Genomic DNA, 15900 nt, shown 5'->3' with positions numbered 1-15900 from the left:
AGAATATGCCCCCATAAGATGCTCCATAGATTATGCCCCCATAAGATGCTCCATAGATTATGCCCCCATAAGATGCTCCGCAGAATAGGCCCCCCATAAGATGCTCCGCAGAATAATCCCCATATGCTGCTGCAAATAAAATAAGAAAAATGACATACTCGCCTCTCTGTCGCTGCTGGCTCAGGACCTGGCACCTGAGAAATTCACCTGTTTACGTTCCCAGGCTGCTCACCGCTGTCTGCCACGTCATCTCTCAGTGACGTTCAGGCAGCAGAGGGCGCGGCGCGCACTAACAACGTCACCGCGCCCTCTGACCTGAACATCACAGACAGAGGACATGACAGACAGCGGTGAGCAGCGTGGGAACGGGGACAGGTGTGTATCGCTATACTTACCCCCTCCTGGCGCGGTCTCTGCAGCCCCGTCCTCCCACAGTCTCCGGCTCATGCTTTCAGCGGTCACGTGATACCGCTCACTACAGACATGAATATGCGCATATTCATGTCTGTAATGAGCGGTACCACGTGACCGCTGAAGGCAGGCACCGGAGACCGTGGGACAAGCAGGGGGGCTGCAGAGCCCGCGCCAGGAGGGGGTAAATATGATCTCTGACACCCCCGCCGACCCCCGGTATATGACTCGCGTATAAGCTGAGGGGGAATATCGGCACCAAAAAATGGGCTGAAAATCTCGGTTTATATGCGAGTATATACGGTAGATGGAAGTCTACATACCCAATTACCAAAACTTTAGAGCAGGGATGTCAAACTCAAATACACAGAGGGCCAAAATTAAAATCTTGGACAAAGTTGTGGGCCACTCCAGCAGGTTTTTTTTAAAATTTATTTCAATTCTCTAGTGATGCTTCTAATCTACATTCCTTGACCATAGTCTTATACTTGCCAGCCGCTGTCTTCAGCTTTTCCTGGTGCCGGTTCGGTCCCACGCTGCAAATTCTGACAAACCGGAAGTCACAGCTAAAGGTCACAAGCTCTCATTTATAAGTCTGAGAATCTCGTTTTGGCTCTCATAGAGTTACATTGGGAAGTGACTTCATCTGGATTGCCCAGATCAAACAAACATAATTTGCACCACTCCAGTACTAAAATAAAAACAGTGGAGCGGTGCTTTAAACTGATCCATCATCACTAATAATCTGGGATGAAACGTTTTATTTCTTGGTGATGTGTGTGTAATGGAGGCATGGGAGAGAAGTTTTGTTTGTTTGTTTTTTTTATTACAGAACATTACTTTTAGGGTTTGCTTTCATCAGCGTTTAAACTCTGCGAGTGCAATGTGAGAAAACCTTGCATTGCACTCACTGCAATTTCAGTCAATGAGGCAGTGCTCATCTGGAATTTTTTTTCCTCACCTGGAATTAGGGTGAGGAAAAATTTTGCAGTATGCTGCGTATGGACGCGTGAAACTGCTCATGCTCACCAATGAAAGTCAGTGGGTGCGAGGAAAAAAAGAAAAATGCTGCACTGATATGTCTTAAGACATCTACCCATCCATCATTTATCTATATCTATATGTAAGATTGTTTTATTAGTTAATAAACCAGCTTGAAATGATAGACAATTGCTGCATGTACAGTGCGTACGGAAAGTATTCAGACCCCTTTAAATTTTTCACTCTTTGTTTCATTGCAGCCATTTGGTAAATTCAAAAAAGTTCATTTTTTTCTCATTAATGTACACTCTGCACCCCATCTTGACGGAAAAAAAAAATATGTAAAAAGTTTAGCAAATTTATTAAAGAAAAACTGAAATTTCTCTATCGCTTCATTGGGGGACACAGAAACCATGGGTGTATGCTGCTGCCACTAGGAGGCTGACACTATATACAGAAAAAGGTTAGCTCCTCCTCCGCAGTATACACCCCACCGACCGGCACTAATTTCCTCAGTTTAGGTTAGTGTCAGTAGGAGGTGGACACGGGTCTTTCATTAGACCCATATCTACCTCGGTGTGCGTTGTTTCTTTTCAGGTTTCTGGAGGGATACTGAGTGAATGGTCACATCTGTAGTCCCACAAAGAGACTATGAGTACGGCGTGTACTGCCACCCCGTATCCTCATAGCTCTCCACAGCAGGACCAAGAGCCTAACACGGGTGCGTGTCAGCGATCCAGACTGGTCCTCGTCTCCCGTCTCCCACCCACTCGCCCACCAGAGCCTGTCGGTTTGGATGAGGCGCGGACATCCTTCTACAGGAATCATGAACGCTGGTGATGAAGGTACCTTTCTTCCCTAAGTTTTGCTCAGAAGAGGATCAGGCAGAGGGTAAGTATTGGGCCTCCGAGTCGCATATCTCCCTAAGATCACGGCTCCTATCAGCACTGTGACAGCTTCCTTTCTCGCCCTGCCCCCTTTCCCCCCGGCTGCACTTAGCTTATTTGTCCTCAACAGCCAGGCTTCAGGCAGGGGTCCTTTCGGGAGCAGTCGCCGCGGCAGTGCTGCGATACCTCCGCGCTGCCCGGCGGCCGTAGCATTTACTCCAGGCCCCAGCTTCATTTTGGGCCTTGCTCGGCGTTGCGGCCACGCCCCCCGCCTTCATTCTTAGGCGGGCTTCACTCTCACCCATTTTAGGCCCGCCCACCGCCTTCTCTCCCAGTGTTATGCGCCCCCAAGGCGGCGCTCGGCCCACCCACTTCTAGCCTGTCTATTATCAGCGGGCGGCGCCATCTTCAGCATCTGCGGTTAGCTCCACCCATCCTCTTCCTTGGTCTCTTCAGGAAAGCGCGCGCTTCCTACCCTGCTTCTCTCAGGTGGCCGCCATTTTCTCTGCCTGTCAGCCGGACTCCGTCTCCTCTACTGGGGCCCTGCAGGTCCAGACGAGCTGTGCAGCATCGCTTGCTGAAAGTATCTACAGGACACCGGACCATAAGTAGCTCTGCAACTGCAGACTGACACCCTCCTCTGCCTCCTGTCCCCCAACCTTCCGGCACTGCTTCAGTGACTTCCCTTCATTATGTCTAATTCTAAGCCTGATCGTTGTCGTCCTCCTGCTTCCACTTGCACTTTAGTCAAGTACTTTGCATGTTCTTGCAAACGCAAACTTCCTTCAGGTCAGTCCACTCCCCTCTGCCTCGACTGCTGCAATCCCATTGAGTCCGCCACCCAGGAGCCCTCTAATGCTCCACTTGAGAGTGAATCCCCCATCCCTGGCTGGCTGGGCTTCTTCTCTATCACAATCAGTGGCAGACGTCACCAGGGTGTCTCAGTCCCTAGTGGCCGTTCTTGATAAGTTGCCCCTGGACACTTCTGCAGGATCCAGCAGGTCACAAGAGGCTTCATCTGAGCCAGCCAGCATGAGCCGCAAAAGGCCCAGACAGGATCTCCGGCCGGAATCCTCTCGCCCCATCTCACCACATAGCCCTTCTCGGCAGTCTCCTTCCCATGCCTCCTCCCCCGAGTCAGGCGAAGCATTCTCGGATGCGCCATCCGAAGGGATTTTAGAGCTGGATTCGGACCATATCGCGGACATGAAGGTTACGGTGCAGAACCTCATTGCTGCGATCAACCACACTTTCGAGATCAGACTCCCCTACGAAACCCTCAGATCAAGAGGTTTCGTTCAGACGGGCGGAAGCACTTTCCAGAGTCTTCGCTTCTCACTCTGAGTTTGACAAGCTCCTTACCAGAGAAAGAGAAAATCCGACCAGGCGTTTTCAAAAGGGGAAACGTCTCGGCGTGCTGTATCCATTTTCTCAAGAGCTCACGGACAACTGGTCGGCTTCCCCCTCTGTAGACGCTCCTGTGTCCAGACTATCTAACAGCACGATCCTTCTGATTTCTGGTGTGGCGTCTCTGAAGGATTCTTAACAACAGGATCATAGAATCCTTAGCAAAGTCAGCATTCAAAGCGGCTGCGACGGTGCTAAGCCCGGTCTTTGCTTCCACTTGGGTAGCAAAGGCCATAGCTACTTGGGCGGAGGATCTCCGCCAAGGCATTCTTGATGGAGCCCAACCAGAGCGTCTGGCCGAGCTAGCCAACCAGATCTCCCATGCAGGGTAATATTTGGTCTCAGCCTCCTTAGATGCTGCATCTTGCGCAGCTCAAGCATCCAGCAACGTAGTTGCAATCTGGCGTACAATTTGGCTTAAGGCTTGGCAGGCGGATTTGTCATCAAAAAAGTCCCTTACCAATCTGCTTTTTCAAGGAGCGCGTCTCTTTGGATCACAGTTGGACCAGATTATTAAGGACGCCACTGGGGGCACAAGCTCACTTCTCCCTCAGTACAAGCCTCGTAGACCCCCTCCAAGGCGCTAGTTTCGGCCCTTTCGGCCTTTCCGCCGCGGTGGCAGAACCTTTTCCCAAACAACAAAGGCCGCAAGCCCGCCAGGATAGGAAGAAGGTCTCTTTTAGGCCCACTCCCTCCTGGCGATCCCAGTCCTCCCAAGGCAGATCCTCCAGGTCCAGAACTGGACAATCCACAACGGCATGACTATCAACAGAGCTCCGAGGCGCCTTCCCAACTGGGCGGCCGACTCCTTTTCTTCAGAGACGTCTGGCTTGCCTCGGTGGAAGACGCTTGGGTCAGGGAAGTTGTATCTTCAGGATACAAGATAGAGTTCTTTTCTCGGCCCTGGGATCAGTTTTTCGAATCCCAACCTCCAAAAGACCCCGCCTTAGTTCCAGGATTCTTTGCATCCATCGCCTTTTTTCTCAGTTCTGGGGTGATTGTGCCCATTCCCGAAGCAGAACGATTCACAGGGTTTTACTCAAACCTGTTTGTAGTGCCGAAAAAAGGCGGCGCGGTTCAGTCCATTCTGGATCTCAAATTGCTGAACAAAAGGGTCCGCCTGTGACATTTCAGGATGGAGTCCCTTCGTTCAGTAATCGCTTCTATGGAGGCGTAGGAATTCATGTGCTCAATAGACATTCAAGATGCCTATCTGCATGTCCACATTTTTCCCGGGCATCAGAAATTCCTGCGTTTTGCAATTCATCAATACCACTTCCAGTTTGTCGCCCTGCCATTCGGTCTCGCCACCGCGCCCAGAGTGTTTGCAAAGATCATGGCGGCGTTGATGGCTCTGTTGAGGATCAGAGGGAGGACTCGTTCTCTTTCCGTACCTCGACATTCTAATCAACGCTCCTTATTTTCCCCAGGCTCTCGAAAGCGTAACCATCGTTCTCGACACCCTGTCCAGATTTGGGTGGCTCGTCAACAAAAGGAAGTCCTGCCTTGTTCCGACACAACGTCTTGTGTTTCTAGGCTTATTGTTCGACACCTGTCGATCGAGGGTCTTTCTTCCCGAGGAGAAGATGATCTCTCTTCGACGGGATGTACGATTGCTGCAGAGCCCCCAGCTTCCATCCTTCCGGTCAGCCATGAAAGTCTTGGCAAAGATGGTGGCGATGGCCGAAGCAATTTCCTTTGCTCAATTTCACTCGAGACCGCTTCAACAGGCCATCCTGTCTCGGTGGAACATGTCTGTTCTTTACCTGGATCGTCCACTTCGCCTGTCGTCCCGGGTCAAACAGTCCCTCAATTGGTGGCTGACGTCTCCTCTCTTTTCCCTAGACCGGTCCTTCCTTCCAATTCACTGGCAAATTGTGACAACGGAAGCCAGCCTTCTCGGCTGGGGTGCAGTGTTTCGCAATCAGACTGTTCAGGGTCGGTGGTCGACTCAAGAGACAACTCTGCCGATCAATGTTCTCGAGATACGGGCGATTTATCTGTCTCATTCACTGGGAAAGGCTTCTCAGGGGTCTGCCGATCCGGATTCGGACAATGCCACAGCGGTGGCATACGTCAACCACCAAGGGGGGACACGGAGTTCGTCGGCTCTAGCGGAAGTGTCCAAGATTCTCCACTGGGCAGAGGTATCAGTCCCAGCGATATCTATCCGCGATGCACATTCCCGGTGTGAACTGGGCCGCCGATTTTCTCAGCCGCGAGGGTCTCGCGGCATGAGAGTGGTCATTACATCCGGACATCTTTCATCAGCTTTGCCGCCATTGGGGGACTCCGGACGTAGATCTGCTGGCGTCTTGCCTGAACAGGAATGTCCCTCAATTCATATCCAGGGCCCGAGATCCTCTCACAGTGGGCGCCGATGCTCTGACCATTCCCTGGTCTCAGTTCAAGCTCCCCTATCTGTTCCCTCCCCTTCCTCTTCTTCCCAAGCTGTTGAAGAAAATCAAGGCGGAAGGGGTACCAGTCATCCTCATCGCTCCCGATTGGCACAGAAGGTCTTGGTTCGCGGACATCGTCAACCTTCTCGCGGACGCCCCTGGAAGCTTCCAGACAGAGCAGATCTGCTGTCTCAGGGTCCAATCTGCCACCCCAATTCTCTGCCACTCAATTTAACGGCGTGGCTGTTGAGACAGCGGTTCTGAAACGGTCAGGTTTTTCGGATCGGGTTATTCGCACCATGATCCAGGCTAGAAAGCCATTGTCTTCCAGAATTTATTATCGTACGTGGAAGGCCTATTTCACTTGGTGCGAGGCCAATGACATTCCGCCCATGTCCTTTTCACTCCCTTCTATCCTGGCGTTCCTCCAGGCAGGCCTAGATGCGGGCCTTGCCCTCAGCTCTTTAAAGGGTCAAGTCTCTGTGCTTTCCATTCTTTTCCAGAAGACGTTGTCCTCTCGTCCGCAGGTCAAGACCTTTCTTCAGGGGGTGGCTCATGCGGCACCTCCGTACCGCGCTCCCGTGGATCCATGGGATCTCAATCTAGTCCTAGAGGCTCTACAAGGTTCACCCTTTGAACCTCTCGGGGAAGTTTCCCTATCCCTTCTTTTCTGGAAAGTAGCTTTTCTGGTGGCCATCACCTCCATCCGGCCTGTGTCGAAATTGGCGGCCCTTTCTTGTCGCCCCGCTTTCTTGGTGCTCCACCAGGATAAGGTGGTCCTGCGGCCCCCGCCTTCTTTCCTTCCTAAGGTGGTGTCCACTTTCCACCTAAATGAGAACATTGTTCTCCCGTCCTTTTGTCCGGGTCCAGTCCACCCTCTTGAGCGCTCCTTGAACAAGCTAGACCTGGTCAGGGCGATGAAGGTCTACCTGGCTAGAACGTCTCCCTTGCGGAAGACAGACTCACTTTTCATCATTCCAGATGGTGCGTGGAAAGGTCGGCCGGCCTCCAAGGCTACCATTGCTCGCTGGATCAGATCGGCAATTTTGGAAGCCTACCGGGTCAAGCATCAAGTGCCCTCGCCTGGAATTAGAGCTCACTCTACCTGGGCAGTGGGTGCCTCCTGGGCGATGCGCCACAGAGCTTCCACGCTGCAGCTTTGCAAAGCTGCAACCTGGTCTTCGATCCACACGTTTGCCAAATTTTACAAGGTCCACACCTACGCTTCGGCGGACGCCAGCCTAGGCAGAAGAATCTTTGCAGGCGGCGGTGGTGAGTTCTCAGACCTAATGGAAGTTTGCTTCTCCCTCCTCAGGGACTGCTTTGGGACGTCCCATGGTTTCTGTGTCCCCCAATGAAGCGATAGAGAAAACAGGATTTTTGGGTTGCTTACTGTAAAATCTGTTTCTCGGAGCCTTCATTGGGGGACACAGCACCCTCCCATGTTCTGCAACTCCTGTTCTTCTGTTGTTTGTTGGTTACAGTTGAGTTGTCTGTTTTGTTTACTCTATTTTGTTACTTCTCCTGCTTTCTCAGTAACTGAGGAATTTAGTGCCGGTCAGTGGAGTGTATACTGCGGAGGAGGAGCTAACCTTTTTCTGTACATTTTATGTGCAAGTGTGAGTATGTAGCCCATTCACTATCTCTGTCCCCCACCTTCGCAAGATGGCTGGACCATCATTGAAAATACATCATTGTAAACACACACCTGTACTTTGTATCTTTAATTACTGTATTGTTAACGTTGTTACTTATGACTTGTGTTTTGAAACTGTTAAACTGTAAAGCGCTGCGGAATATGTTGGCGCTATGTAAATTAAGATTATTATTATTACATAGTGTCAGCCTCCTAGTGGCAGCAGCATACACCCATGGTTTCTGTGTCCCCCAATGAAGGCTCTGAGAAACAGATTTTACGGTAAGCAACCCAAAAATCCTGTTATCACATGGGTATAAGTATTCAGACCCTTTGCTCCATTTCCTTGTGATCCTCCTTGAGATGGGTCTACTCCTTCATTGGAGTCCAGCTGTGTTAAACTAAACTGATAGGCCTTGATTTGTAAAGGCACACACCTGTCTATATAAGACCTCACAGCTCACAGTGCTTGTCAGACCAAATGAGAATCATGAGGTCAAAGGAACTGGCCAAGGAGCTCAGAGACAGAATTGCGGCAAGGCACAGATCTGGCAAAGGTTACAAAAGAATTTCTGCAGTACTCAAGGTTCCTAGGAGCACAGTGGCCTCCATAATCCTTAAATTGAAGTTTGGGACCACCAAAAGTCTTCCTATACCTGGCCGTCTAGCCAAACTGAGTAATCATGAGAAAGAAGAGCCTTGGTGAGAGAGGTAAAGAAGAACCTCAAGATCACTGTGGCTGAGCTCCACAGTTGCAGTAGGGAGATGGGAGAAAGTTCCACAAAGTCAACTATCACTGCAGCCCTCCACCAGTCGGGCCTTTATGGCAGAGTGGCCCGACTCAAGCCTCTCCTCAGTGCAAGACATATGAAAGCCGCGTAGAGTTTGCTAAAAGAAAACATGAAGGACTCCCAGACTATGAGAAATAAGATTCTCTGGTCTGATGAGACGAAGAGAGAACTTTTTGATGATAATTCTAAGCGGTATGTGTGGAGAAAACAGGCACTGCTCATCACTTGCCCAATACAATCCCAACAATGAAATATGGTGGTGTCAGCATCATGCTATGGGGGTGTTTTTCAGATGAAGGGACAGGATGACAGGTTGCAATTGAAGGAAACATGAATGCGGCCAAGTGCAGAGATATCCTGGATGAAAACCTCTTCCAGAGTGCTCTGGACCTCAGTCTTGGCCGAAGGTTCACCTTCCAAAAAGACAATGACCCTAAGCTCACAGCTAAAATAACAAAGGAGTGGCTTCAGAACAACTCTGTGATCATTCTTGACTGGCCCAGCCAGAGCCCTGACCTAAACCCAATGGAGCATCTCTGGAGAGACCTGAAAATGGCTGTCCACCAACGTTCACCTTCCAACCTGATGGAACTGGAGAGGATCTGCAAGGAAGAATGGCAGAGGATCCCCAAATCCAGGTGTGAAAAAAAACTTGTAGCATCATTCCCAGGAAGACTCTTGACTGTACTAGCTCAAAAGGGTGCTTCTACTCAATACTGAGCAAACGGTCTGAATACTTATGACCATGTGATATTTCAGTTTTTCTTTTTTAATAAATTTTCAAAAATTTCTACATTTGTTTTTTTCTTCAGCCAATATGGGGTGCAGAGTGTACATTAATGAGAAAAAAAATGAACTTTTGAATTTACCAAATGGCTGCAATGAAGCAAAAAGTGAAAAATTTAAAGGGCTCTGAATACTTTCTGTACCCCACTGTTTAAGCTGATGTTAAAAATCATGTCATACGGATGTTAGGTGAGGGATAAATCGCACACTCGAATAGCATTCGCATGACATATGAATGCTAGGTGAGGAAAAAAACGCACAACGCTTTCCAAATTTTCTGGCTGAGAATCTCAGCTACTTTTTACACACGGACGTGAGTGTACCGTTAGGCTCAGTTCACACAAGCTTGTAAAATTAACCAATTTTCATCAAGAAAAAGGGACAATTTTTTTCCCCCCATTTGTTATCAGTTCACAATCGATGTGAAGTCTGTTTTTATACAGCAGCAATAATTTACAAGACTAAATACAGATACCTTTATTAAAGAATTGCAATGTATAATTATAAATTGGATTCCATACTATGGGCTCTGCATGGAATCCATTTTTTTTTTTTTTTTTTTTTGAGGGGGGGGATATGTTGAGCACCGATAGACTTGAATGAGCGAGTCTCATCCAACCTATGGAAGAAACTGGTGAATGCTGACATAAGGGCTTGTTTCTTTGTGGGACCAGTTGTAGCATGTGGCTCCCTATTTTTTTATTTTAGGAAGGTATATGGCTTTTGAGAAAAAAAATGTTGAATTGTGGGACAACCCCTTCAAAGTATTGCTTTTTAATTTTGTTTTTTTCTTTTTGTCCTGCAGACCAAAATTTGCCTTTAAAGTCAGAAAAAGAGAAACTGGAAAATAACAGTCTGAATAACGAATCCTTGTTTATCAATCAAACGGCAAGATCAAGTAACCCACTTCTAGGGTTTCAGATTCCAAGACGATCAGCGACAGTCGCCCTTGGCCCTGCAGCACGATTAGCCGCCACTCCTGACAGTCTCTTACGTTGGATTACTTAGCCAGGAAAGTGTCGTGGATAATTTACAGTGGGAATATATGCATTAGTTTCTTAATGTAGTGTTCCCAATTTGTTCTGTTTGTGTGGTTTACATAATGACTTTTTTTTTATATTGTTCAGTTATTTTAATGAATGTAAGATAAAGATTTTTTTTTTTTTTTTGTGGGGGGCAGGGTGGTTGTATTTTTGTGAAGAACTTTGACCTGAAATGATTAGCCTGTAGCAGAGTATTGTTGGTCATGAAAAACTGTTTCACAAAGTCTGCAGACGTTGGTTAGATAATACCGCCATACTGTACCAGTCTGCTCAGATGCCATAATGTGTGCAGTGCAAAGTGTACAATTATTGCTGTTGATTAAACAGAGATACAGTACGATGGAGTGTATTTTGTCCTTTCTTGGTTACAATGAGCTGAGATTTATTTTAGTGTTGGCTTACCCTTCCTTTTTTGCACTTTAATTCTGTTTTATTCATTGTTTAGAAAGTGATCATTTTCGCAGTCCTATTTTCACCAGACCGTACATTAACCTCTTAATGACCGAGCCAATTTGGACCTTAATGATCAAGCCAAATTTTATCATTCTGACCACTGTCACTTTATGAGGTAAGAACTCTGGAACTATTCAACGTATCCCACTGATTCTGAGTTTTGTTTTTTCATGACCTATTATACTTCATGATGGTGGTAAAATTTCTTCTGTATGACTTGCGTTTATTTGTGAAAAAAATGGAAATTTGACAAATTTTTGCAATTTTCAAACTTTTATTTTTTATGCCCTTAAATTATTATTTATAATTATTATTATAGTGCCATTTATTCCATGGCGCTTGACATGTGTAAAAGGGATATACATTATAAAAGCAAGTAAAGTAATCTTAAACAATACAAGTCACGACTGGTCCAGGAGGAGAGAGGACCATGCCTGGGAGGGATCACAGTCTACAAGGGATGGATGAGGATACAGTAGATGAGGGTAGAGCTGGTCGTTCAGTGGCTTGATCGATCGGTGGTTACTGCAGGTTGTAGGCTTGTCGGAAGAGGTAGGTCTTCAGGTTCTTTTTGAAGGTTTCCATGGAAGGCTAGAGTCCTATGTTATGGTAGAGAGTTCCAGAGTAGGTGTATGCGCGGGAGAAATCTTGTATGCGATTGTGGGAAGAGGAGATAAGAGGGGAGTAGAGAAGGAGATCTTTTGAGGATAGGAGGTTGCGTGTAGGTAAGTAACGGGAGACAAGGTCATAGATGTATGGAGGAGAGAGGTTGTGGATGGCTTTGTTAGCCATGGTTAGGGTTTTGAACTGGAGTCTTTGGGTAATGGGGAGCCAGTGCAGGGATTGATGGAGGGGAGAGGCCAGGGAATAGCGGGGGATTAGTCGGGCAGCAGAGTTTAGAATAGACTGGAGGGGTGCGAGAGTATTAGAGGGGAGGCCACAGAGCAGGAGGTTGCAGTTGTCAAGGCGGGAGATGATGAGGGCATGGACTAGGGTTTTTGCAGATTCTTGGTTGTGGAATGTACGGATCCGTGAAATATTTTTGAGTTGAAGTCAGCAGGAAGTATAAAAGACTTGGAAATGTGTTTTCAAAGAGAGATCAGTGTCAAGGATTACCCCGACGCAGCGAATTTGTGGGACTGGGGAGCGTGGGCAGCCGTTTACTTCAATGGATAAGTCTGTTGGGGGGGGGGGTGTCCAGTGAGATGGGGGTGAAATGATGAATTCTGTTTTGTCCATATTAAGTTTTAGAATCTAGCAGAGAAGGATGAAATAGCGGACAGACATTGTGGGATTCTGATTAGTAGGGAGGTGATATCTGGTCCAGAGATGTAGATCTGTGTGTCATCAGCATAGAGGTGATACTGAAAGCCGTGAGATTCTATGAGCTGTCCGAGGCCGAAGGTATAAATGGAGAAGACCAGGGGCCATAGGACTGAACCTTGTGGATCTCTGACAGATAGTGGGCGAGGTGAGGAGGTGGTGTGTGAGTGGGAGACGCTGAATGTCTGGTCTGTTAGGTATGACGAGATCCAAGATAGGGCCAAGTCTGTGATGCCAAATCAGAGAGTTATGTCTCACAAAACAGTTAATAAATTACATTTCCCACATGTCTACTTTACATCTGCATAATTTTTGAAACATTTTTTTTTTGTTAGGAAGGTATAATGGTTAAAAATTGATCAGCGATTTCTCATTTTTCCAACAAAATTTACAAAACCATTCTTTTTAAGGGACCACATCACATTTGAAGTGACTTTGAGAGGCCTATAAAACAAAGTACCCAAAAGTGACACCATTCTGAAAACTGTTGGTCAAGATGCTCAAAACCACATTCAAGAAGTGTATTAACCCTTCAGTTGCTTCACAGGAACTGAAGCAATTTTTGAAGGAAAAAATGAACATGAAATTATTTTTTTTTTTTTACAAAAATTTTACTTTAGTCCCAATTTTTTCATATTTTTACATGGGTAACAGGAGAAAATAGACCACAAAATTTGTTGTGCAATTTCTCTTGAACACGCTGATGCCTTTATTTGTGGGGGAAATCTACTGTTTGGGCAGGGCTCGGAAGGGAAAGAGCGCCATTTGACTTCATGAATGTAAAATTTGTTGGAATATTTATCAGATGCCATGGCACGTTTGGAGAGCCCCTGATGTGCCTAAACAGTAGAAACCCCCCACAAGTGACCCCATTTTGGAAACCCCATCCCTCGAGGATTTTATCCAGGGTTGTAGCGAGCATTTTGAACCCACGGGTATGACACAGAATTTGATATTAGGTTGCCATATTCAATATGTCGTCATTAGTGTTGAGTGCAAGTGCTCATTACGCAAGTTTGCATCGGGTGCTCGGTTATGCACCAAATATCGCGGGTGCTCGAGTGAAAAGTCCTGAGACTTGAGTTCCCGTCCTTCATGTTTCTCAGCTGTTAGACGCCCCCCTAAAAAAGAAACATGCAGGGATCCGCGATACTCCATGCATTGCCGAGCACCCGATGCAAACTCGGCTAGCGAGCAAATGCACTCAACACTAGCCATTATCTCATTTTTTAATTTAGGAGTGGAACATTACTGCTGGGATGAGGGGGTGTTTTGATATGCGGTGCGCCGCTGCGGGCGTCCGATGCTGCCGCTGTGCTATGTCCCCAGTGTTGCTGTCACCGCGCTCTGTATCTGGTGCTGCCGCCTGCTCTGTCTCCCGGTGCTTGCCGCCACCGTGCTCTATCCCCTGGTGCTTGCTGCCGCGCTCTGTGCTGCGTGGGGGGGCTCTGCCGTTCCATCCATGCTTGCCTGTGCGGTGGATTCCTTCCGGGAAAATGGCCGCCGCGCAAGCGCAGATGGAGATCTCGGCACTGAAATTTCGGGACATCTCCCGAGATTTCAGTACCGAGATCTCCATTTGCGCTTGCGCAGCGGCCATTTTCCCGGAAGGCATCCACTGCACAGGCAAGCAAGCATGGATGGAACGGCAGAGCCCCCCCCCCCCCCCCCACGCAGAACGGGACAGAGCGCTGCGGCGGCAGCAAGCACTGGGGGTAGAGCGCGGCAAGCACCGGACACCCGCAGCGGCAGCACAAATAAGGTATATTCGCATTGTAAGACGCACCCCTATTTTCCCCTCAAATTTGGGGGGAAAAAAGTGAGTCTTACAAAGCGAAAAATATGGTATTTTTTTCTTTTGGAAAAAAAAAAAAAATTCTAACCCCAACTGCAAAGAATGGAAAAAATAGATACAAATTATAAATATATTTATTTTTTAGCTAAGGGGGTGGAAAAGGTGGATTTGATTTCTTTTTTTTTTATTTTTTATTTTGATCACTGTCAGAATGTCTATCACAGTGATCAAAATGAACCAATAGGAAAAATGTCCTCTTGTTGCCAGGTACCAGATGGCAGATTTTTTTTTCCACTAAGAGAACACTGGGCTTGGGGACAGATCATGAGGGTCCGGGAATGGTACCAGTGGGTCTCCAGGAACATCATTTTTCAGTCACCCACGACGGCACCACGATAGAGGGATCCGCCCTTCAAAAACAGAAAAACTTCAAGATAAAAAGGGTGGCTCCTCTCTCTGCATTAATTGGTTTCCTGTCCCTGATGGGGAACCCTCAAGCCGATTTCTCCTATCGCACAGGCCTTTTCCCATCATCAGATGTACGGGCTGCATTTAATAGCCTGGAATTTGAGAGGTCACGTTTAGAGAAAAAAGGATTCTCTGCTAGATTAATTTCCACCCTGCTTAGTAGCAGGAAGCCAGTGACCACCAGAATCTATGGGAGGACCTGGAGAAAATTCCTATTCTTTTCAGGGGCAGTGCGGAAAGGGGAAGTCCTGTTACCATCTATACTGTAGTTCTTCAAATGGGACTGGAGCTTGACCTTGCTGTTAGCACCCTTAAAGTTCAGGTTTTTTAGCCTTGGGGGCCGTATACAATTGTGACCTGGCAAGTAATAGGTGGGTGGCCAGATTCATTAAGGCCTGTAGTAGATCCAGATCAGTAATGTCCCCTAGCCCCTCTCCGTGGGATCTAAATTTGGTATTGTCCGCATTAACAGAAAGTCCCTTCGAACTATTACTCTGTCTCGGAAAAAGTAATCTCGTTAAAAACAGCCCTACTGGAAAACTACACCGATTAATAATTCCAGTTATCAACACTATGGAAGGGGGGAAAATTAAGGTACTAAGTTGGAATGTTAGGGGTTTATCTGACAAAACTAAGAGGGCAGCTATATTCAAATATATACAAGACCAGGGCCCATCGGTGGTATGCCTCCTGGAGACTCCTCTTTTACCGGACACAATAAGACTCTTGAATAGGCGATGGATACAGAGGGCCTATCACTCTACTTTTTCTAGCTACGCAAGGGGGGTATCTGTGCTAATTCATACTTCAATACAATATGAGGAAATAGAGGTGCATATTGACCCGGATGGGCAGTGTGTAGTCATCAAATGTAAATTATTTGGCCACCTTATGTGCATTGCCGGTATTTATATTCCACCCCCCTACTCGAGTACTAAGTTGAGGGAGACTTGGGAATTCTCAGGAAGAGGGGGAGTATTGCCTCTTTTGATAGTGGGTGACTATAATAATGTAATAGACTCTTATTGGGACAGGAATAGGAGGCCGTTGGGAGTATTGAGTGACACTATAACCCCATTTGGCAATTTAGTTCGGGAAATGGGTTTGATGGACATTTGGAGGGTAAGAAATGACGGGAAACAGTGCTTCTCCTGCTATTCAGCTTATAATACCCTATCTCGCATCGACATGGAATTAGCTAATGAGTTGATGAATGCAGTGGTGGGGGATGTGCAATACTTACCGAGAGTGACCTCGGACCACAGTCCCATCCTTGTGTCCATTAAACGGGAGCGTTTGAGAGGGGGGATAAGGGGAGAGTGGAAGTTCCATCCGGCCTGGATACAACATATAAATATGCAGGGCATTATGCGGGAGATTGGGGAATTCTTTGTCCATAATGATGATAGTGCTCACCCTCTGGTGGTATGGGATGCCATGAAGGCATATCTCCGGGGAATTCTATACAGGGATATATGTAGGAGAAAGACACAAACTAAGCAAGATGAGGTGGATAGTCT

The 15900-nt window shown here is 47.3% G+C and overlaps 1 protein-coding gene across 2 annotated transcripts in view; it reads left to right on the top strand.

The window, feature by feature from the left end:
• TDRD5 (tudor domain containing 5) overlaps nt 1-10681 on the top strand; it is a 124509-nt gene extending 113828 nt beyond the window's left edge. For both annotated transcript variants that reach the window (XM_073571376.1, XM_073571375.1), the window contains one exon: nt 10104-10681. In XM_073571376.1, coding sequence (XP_073427477.1) covers nt 10104-10306 — 203 coding nt within the window. In that variant the 3' untranslated portion in view covers nt 10307-10681. The remainder of the gene's footprint in view (nt 1-10103) is intronic.
• Nucleotides 10682-15900: the final 5219 nt, after the last annotated feature.

This window comes from Dendrobates tinctorius, unplaced genomic scaffold (genome assembly GCF_039654945.1).
Source record: "Dendrobates tinctorius isolate UK_male_01 unplaced genomic scaffold, ASM3965494v1 ptg000029l, whole genome shotgun sequence".
Classification (NCBI taxonomy): Eukaryota; Metazoa; Chordata; class Amphibia; order Anura; family Dendrobatidae; genus Dendrobates; species Dendrobates tinctorius.
This window is presented reverse-complemented; position numbering and strand designations above follow the sequence as displayed.